Consider the following 7,975-nt stretch of genomic DNA (forward strand, 5'->3'; position numbering starts at 1 on the left):
GCCACCCCCCTGCAATTAACGCCGAGCAGCGATTGATGTGACAGGCGGGAGTGGGAGCTTTTCATGGAAACGGGAAAAAAAAGAGAAAAAAAAAAAAAAAAAATAAAGGGAGAAAAACACAAATCAAAGGAGCTGATGGAAAGGAAAAACGCCCTCTCTTTATGCTGCCATCAGCGCTCGGCCTTGCCTTCCCTTCCCCCAGCCCGGCTTAGCCAGGCTCAGCTTAACTCCTGCTTGGCCGAGCTGGGAATGCCGCAGGGAAGCTGAAAAAAAAAAAAAAAAACCAAAAAAACAACAAAGCAGGAATGAGGCGCGTTCCTGGTTTCTATGGAAATTTATTCTTTTTTTTTTTTTCTCTAGGAAATAAAAAAAAAAAAAAAAAAATTTGTCCTGGGGATTTGAAAAAAATAACATTTTAATGGGGGTTGAAGGAAGGAGAAGGGTGGGAATCTGCGCATCTGCAAACATCTGGAACGCGCCGGGAGAGGAAAATCCCCCCAAATCTCCTCATTTTTGGTGGGATCAGGGATTTAGGGCCGAGGTGAAAGGTTGGCTCGAGCCGTTTGTTTTGTAAGGAGCCGCTTTTGTAACCAAATCCCGCCCCTAATTCCACGGGGCTTGTCCCGGTTCCAGGGAAAAGCGTCGCGGAAAACTCCAAAATTTGGGGGGATTCCTGTTGTGGGATCATCGCTCACTCCCGGGAATGTCCCTCCTCTGCTTGGGGGCTGCAGAATCCCAAAGAATTAAATCCCAAATAACCGAATCCCAAATAACCGAATCCCAAATAACCGAATCCCAAATAATCGAATTCCAAATAATGGAATCCCAAATAATGGAATCCCAAATAATTAAATCCCAAATAATCGAATCCCAAATAACCGCCCAAATAACCGAATCCCAAATAATCGAATCCCAAATAATGGAATCCCAAATAACTGAATCCCAAATAACCGAATCCCAAATAATAGGATCCCAAATAATTAAATCCCAAATAATCGAATCCCAAACAACCGAATCCCAAATAACCGAATCCCAAATAATCGAATCCCAAATAATTGAATCCCAAATAATTGAATCCCAAATAACCGAATCCCAAATAATGGAATCCCAAATAATTAAATCCCAAATAACCGAATCCCAAATAATCGAATCCCAAATAATGGAATCCCAAATAACCGAATCCCAAATAACCGAATCCCAAATAATGGAATCCCAAATAATCGAATCCCAAATAATCGAATCCCAAATAATGGAATCCCAAATAATTAAATCCCAAATAACCGAATCCCAAATCCCAATCCCGTCTCTGTCCCAATTCCACCTCCAGCTCCTTCCCGGCCTTCCCAAGGCTTTTTTTTTTTTTTTTTTTTTTTTTTTTTTTTTTTTTTTTGGGAAAAAGTGGGAATTTCCGGCGGATTTTTGGGAATGGGGCTGCCCAGCTCCAGGGGAACTGGGATTTTTTTAATCCCCTGGATCCCAAAGGCCATTCCAGGCTCTGGGGGTTAATTATCCCGGAATTGATGAGGGAAGAGGGAGAGGGGTTGGAATGTTAACGAGCGCCTCATTAGGATCGGGTGATTAGGGGGTGCTCGGGGCTCATTAATTAATTATGGGGTGTTTGGGATCCTTTACTGCGCTGTCCCGGCCACCTGGATCAATTAATCCCCCGTTAATGAGCTCGGCTAATTAAATAACTCCGCCGCGGTTTAATGGGGTTTAATGGAAACCCCAAAAGCGCCGGGGGTGGCCCCAAGTGCTGCCACCAGTGGGGTGGGGACACCCGTGGGGACACCCGTGGGGACACCCGTGGGGACACCCGTGGGGACACGGGAATGGGAGCGCTCGGGATTCAGGATTCAGGGAAACTGGGATGTTCTGGATTTAGGATATGAGGAATGGGAATGCTCTGGATTTAGGGTCCAAGGAAACGGGAATGTTCTGGTTTTAGGATCAAGGGAATGGGAATGGTCTGGATTTAGGATATTAGGAAATTGAACGCTCCGGATTTAGGGTCCAAGGAAGGGGAATGTTTTGGATTTAGGGTCCAAGGAAATGGGATTGTTCCGGATTTAGGTCCAAGGAATGGGAATGCTCTGGATTTAGGATATGAGGAAATGGGAATGTTCTGGATTTAGGATACAAGGAATGGGAATGCTCTGGATTTAGTTCCAAGGAATGGGAATGCTCTGGATTTAGGCTATGAGGAAATGGGAATGTTCTGGATTTAGGATACAAGGAATGGGAATGCTCTGGATTTAGGATCGAAGGAATGGGAATGTTCTGGATTTAGGATATTAGGAAATGGGAACGCTCTGGATTTAGTTCCAAGGAATGGGAATGCTCTGGATTTAGGATACAAGGAATGGGAATGCTCTGGATTTAGGATCGAAGGAATGGGAATGTTCTGGATTTAGGATACAAGGAATGGGAATGCTCTGGATTTAGGGTACAAGGAATGGGAATGCTCTGGATTTAAGTCCAAGGATTGGGAACGCTCTGGATTTAGTTCCAAGGAATGGGAATGTTCTGGATTTAGGATACAAGGAATGGGAACGCTCTGGATTTAGGATACAAGGAATGGGAACGCTCTGGATTTAGGATACAAGGAATGGGAACGCTCTGGATTTAGGATACAAGGAATGGGAATGCTCTGGATTTAGGATACAAGGAATGGGAATGCTCTGGATTTAGTTCCAAGGATTGGGAATGCTCTGGATTTAGTTCCAAGGAATGGGAATGCTCTGGATTTAGGATATGAGGAAATGGGAACACTCTGGATTTAGGGTCCAAGGAATGGGAACGCTCTGGATTTAGTTCCAAGGATTGGGAATGCTCTGGATTTAGTTCCAAGGATTGGGAACGCTCTGGATTTAGTTCCAAGGAATGGGAATGCTCTGGATTTAGTTCCAAGGATTGGGAATGCTCTGGATTTAGGATATGAGGAAATGGGAACACTCTGGATTTAGGGTCCAAGGAATGGGAACGCTCTGGATTTAGTTCCAAGGATTGGGAATGCTCTGGATTTAGTTCCAAGGAATGGGAATGCTCTGGATTTAGTTCCAAGGATTGGGAATGCTCTGGATTTAGTTCCAAGGAAATGGGAATGCTCTGGATTTAGGTCCAAGGAATGGGAATGCTCTGGATTTAGGTCCAAGGAATGGGAATGCTCTGGATTTAGGATCGAAGGAATGGGAATGTTCTGGATTTAGTTCCAAGGAATGGGAACGCTCCGGATTTAGTTCCAAGGATTGGGAATGCTCTGGATTTAGTTCCAAGGAATGGGAACGCTCTGGATTTAGTTCCAAGGATTGGGAATGTTCTGGATTTAGTTCCAAGGAATGGGAACGCTCTGGATTTAGTTCCAAGGATTGGGAATGCTCTGGCCGTGCTGAGCGGCCGCTGGGATAAGAGACAGGGATAAGGGGTGACAAGGATGATAAGGGATGACAAGGGATTATAAGGGGTGATAAGCGGTGATAAGGGATGATAAGGAATGATAAGGGATAAGAGGATAAGGATTTCCGCCATTCTGAGTCATTATCCCTGCAGGAAGATCCATTTCCTCAGCCCTTATCTCGCTTTTCCCGCTGCTCCTGATACTCCAGCCCGGGGCTGCTCCATCCTCATCCCACCGGGATGCTGAGAGGGAGGGGGACACAGCTCGGGAGGGATCCCTGATTATTTTATTTTGTTTTATTTTATTTTATTTTATTTTATTTTATTTTATTTTATTTTATTTTATTTTATTTTATTTTATTTTATTTTTTCTATTCTATTCTATTCTATTCTATTCTATTCTATTCTATTCTATTCTATTCTATTCATGTTTCATGCTTTGTTTTATTTCTATGTTTTATTTTTATTTGTGTTTGTAATTATTTTTATTTGTAATTATTTTTCATTTTTAATTAAAAAAAATATTCTATTCTATTCTATTCTATTCTATTCTATTCTATTCTATTCTATTCTATTCTATTCTATTCTATTCTATTCTATTCTATTCTATTCTATTCTATTCTATTCTATTCCCCTGCAGACCTGGCACAGATCTGGCAACAGTGGGACACCACAGCCTTGGGGACAGAGGGACACCGCAGGGACAGAGGGACACGGGGACAGACAGAGGGACACGGGGACAGACAGAGGGACGCGGGAGCAGCTGCGGCCTCGCTCGGCCTTGAGGAGCGCTGGAGCCCGCCCCGCTAATTGCGTTAATGACGTTAATTGGGGCCTCGGCTCCAAGGTCAGCCCGAATCCCACCGGCCTTGGGGGAGGGGGAGGGAGCGGGGCTCCATGGAAACGGGAGGGGGTTGGGAATGTCCTGGGAACGGGAATGCGGTTTGGGAATGTCCTGGGAATGGGAATGGGGGTTTGGGAATGTCCTGGGAATGGGAATGGGGGTTTGGGAATGTCCTGGGAACGGGAATGGGGGATTTGGGAATGTCCTGGGAATGGGAATGGGGGTTTGGGAATGTCCTGGGAATGGGAATGGGGGTTTGGGAATGTCCTGGGAACGGGAATGGGGGATTTGGGAATGTCCTGGGAATGGGAATGGGGGTTTGGGAATGTCCTGGGAATGGGAATGGGGGTTTGGGAATGTCCTGGGAACGGGAATGGGGGATTTGGGAATGTCCTGGGAATGGGAATGGGGGTTTGGGAATGTCCTGGGAATGGGAATGGGGGTTTGGGAATGTCCTGGGAACGGGAATGGGGGATTTGGGAATGTCCTGGGAATGGGAATGGGGGTTTGGGAATGTCCTGGGAACGGGAATGCGGTTTGGGAATGTCCTGGGAATGGGAATGGGGGTTTGGGAATGTCCTGGGAATGGGGGTTTGGGAATGTCCTGGGAATGGGAATGGGGGTTTGGGAATGTCCTGGGAACGGGAATGGGGGTTTGGGAATGTCCTGGGAACGGGAATGCGGTTTGGGAATGTCCTGGGAATGGGAATGGGGGTTTGGGAATGTCCTGGGAATGGGGGTTTGGGAATGTCCTGGGAATGGGAATGGGGGTTTGGGAATGTCCTGGGAACGGGAATGAGGGATTTGGGAATGTCCTGGAAACAGAAATGGGGGTTTGGGAATGTCCTGAGAATGGGAATGGGGGATTTGGGAATGTCCTGGGAACGGGAATGTTCAAATTCCCCTGGGAATGGGAATGGGGGATTTGGGAATGTCCTGGGAACGGGAATGGGGGATTTGGGAATGTCCTGAGAATGGGAATGGGGGATTTGGGAATGCCCTGAGAATGGATGTTTGAGAATGTCCTGGGAACGGGAATGAGGGATTTGGGAATGTCCTGGGAATGGGAATGAGGGATTTGGGAATGTCCTGGGAATGGGAATGGGAATGGGGGATTTGGGAATGTCCTGGGAACCGGAATGGGGGATTTGGGAATGTCCTGGGAATGGGAATGGGGGATTTGGGAATGTTCAAAATCCCCTGGAAACAGGGATGGGGGATTTGGGAATGTCCTGGGAACGAGAATGTTCAAATGCCCTGGGAACGGGAATGGGGGTTTTGGAATGTCCTGAGAATGGGAATGTTCAAAATCCCCTGGAAATGGGAATGGGGCATTTGGGAATGTCCTGGAAACAGGAATGGGGGATTTGGGAATGTCCAAGAACCCCCTGGAAAAGGGAATGAGGGATTTGGGAACATCCTGAGAATGGGAATGGAGAATTTGGGAATGTCCTGGCAATGGGAATGGGGGATTTGGGAATGTTCAGATTCCCCTGGAAATGGGAATGAGGGATTTGGGAACATCCTGAGAATGGGAATGGAGAATTTGGGAATGTCCTGGAAACAGAAATGGGGGATTTGGGAATGTCCAAGAACCCCCTTGAAATGGGAATGAGGGATTTGGGAACATCCTGAGAATGGGAATGGAGAATTTGGGAACGTCCTGGAAATGAGAATGAGGGACTTGGAAATGTCCAGAAACCTCCTGGAAAGGCGAAGGGAGGGGATTTGGGAATGTCCTGGGAGTGGGAATGGGGGATTTGGAAATTTCCAGGAACCCTTTGGAAGTGGGAACAAGGATTTGTGGGACACAGAAAGCCCCGAACCCCTGGAATGGGGGAATTTTGGGCTATCCAGGGGTGGCCGTGGTGCTTCCAGGACCCTGGAGTATCCCAAAAGGAATTCCCCATCCTTGTCCTATCCCCTGAGGGATCTCCCAGTGTTTTTCCAGACTCCCGTTCCCCCCTGAGTCCCTGGAATTCCCTGGAATTCCCTGGAATTGCTGCTCTGCACTCTGGGATCACATCCTTTCGGGATGGGGATGTTCTGGGGGAGGATGCCTGGCTGTAAAATTCCATAAAATCCCGTTTTTCCTGGAGCACTCAGCGCTGCCCTCACTATGGTTACTAAAAGGCCCCTCTGGTGTCCTGCATCCCGAAAAACCCCGCGGTTGCCGTGGCAACGCGGGATGGAGAGAGATATTGATGTGGGAATGGCCGGAGAGATCCGGCACTAATTGATTTATGGAAATGGAGAGACCAGGGGAGAGGGGAACTGGGAGCAGCGGGAACAGAGGGCAGGGAGTGAGGGATTGAGGGAACAACCCAGAGGGGAAAATCCTAATGGGGATCATGGATTGCTCCATCCATCCATCATCCATGGATCCATCCATCCATCCATCCATCCATCCATCCATCATCCATGGATCCATCCATCCATCCATCCATCCATCCATCCATCATCCATCCATCCATCCATCCATCCATCATCCATCATCCATCATCCATCATCCATCCATCCATCCATCCATCCATCCATCATCCATCCATCCATCCATCCATCCATCATCCATCCATCCATCATCCATCCATCCATCATCCATCATCCATCCATCATCCATCCATCCATCCATCCATCATCCATCCATCCATCCATCATCCATCCATCCATCATCCATCCATCCATCCATCCATCATCCATCATCCATCCATCCATCATCCATCCATCCATCCATCCATCCATCATCCATCATCCATCCATCATCCATCCATCCATCATCCATCATCCATCCATCATCCATCCATCATCCATCCATCCATCATCCATCCATCCATCCATCCATCCATCATCCATCCATCCATCCATCATCCATCCATCCATCATCCATCATCCATCCATCATCCATCATCCATCCATCATCCATCCATCCATCCATCCATCATCCATCCATCATCCATCCATCCATCCATCCATCCATCATCCATCCATCATCCATCCATCCATCATCCATCATCCATCCATCCATCATCCATGGATCCATCCATCCATCCATCCATCATCCATCCATCCATCATCCATCCATCCATCCATCCATCATCCATCCATCATCCATCCATCCATCATCCATCCATCATCCATCCATCATCCATCCATCCATCATCCATCATCCATCCATCCATCCATCCATCCATCCATCATCCATCCATCCATCCATCCATCCATCCATCCATCCATCATCCATCCATCCATCATCCATCCATCCATCCATCATCCATCCATCATCCATCCATCCATCCATCATCCATCATCCATCCATCCATCCATCCATCCATCCATCATCCATCATCCATCCATCATCCATCCATCCATCATCCATCCATCCATCATCCATCATCCATCCATCCATCCATCATCCATCCATCCATCACCCATCTAATTTATTTTATTTTATTTTATTTTATTTTATTTTATTTTATTTTATTTTACTTTCCAGGCCTTTTATTTATTTTATAATCCCTTTTTATTTTATCTCTCAGCCCCTTTATTTAATTTATCATCCTTTTCATTCTATCTTTCAACCCTTCTTTCATTTATTAACCCTTTTATTTAATTTATCAACTCTTATTTTATCTAACCCCTTTTTATTTATTAACCCTTTTATTTTATCTGTCAACCTCCTTTATTTAATTTATCAACCCTCTTTATTTAATTTATCAGCCCCTTTTATTTATCTGT

At 46.1% G+C, this 7,975-nt stretch overlaps 1 protein-coding gene across 1 annotated transcript in view; it reads right to left on the minus strand.

The window, feature by feature from the left end:
• Positions 1-218: 218 nt before the first annotated feature.
• The window catches only part of LOC130257503 (semaphorin-7A-like), a 24,428-nt gene continuing 16,671 nt past the window's right edge, over positions 219-7,975 (minus strand). Inside the window, exon 4 of the mRNA XM_056500065.1 lies at positions 219-263. Coding sequence (XP_056356040.1) covers positions 219-263 — 45 coding nt within the window. The remainder of the gene's footprint in view (positions 264-7,975) is intronic.

This window comes from Oenanthe melanoleuca, chromosome 10 (assembly GCF_029582105.1).
Source record: "Oenanthe melanoleuca isolate GR-GAL-2019-014 chromosome 10, OMel1.0, whole genome shotgun sequence".
In the NCBI taxonomy this organism is placed as follows: Eukaryota; Metazoa; Chordata; class Aves; order Passeriformes; family Muscicapidae; genus Oenanthe; species Oenanthe melanoleuca.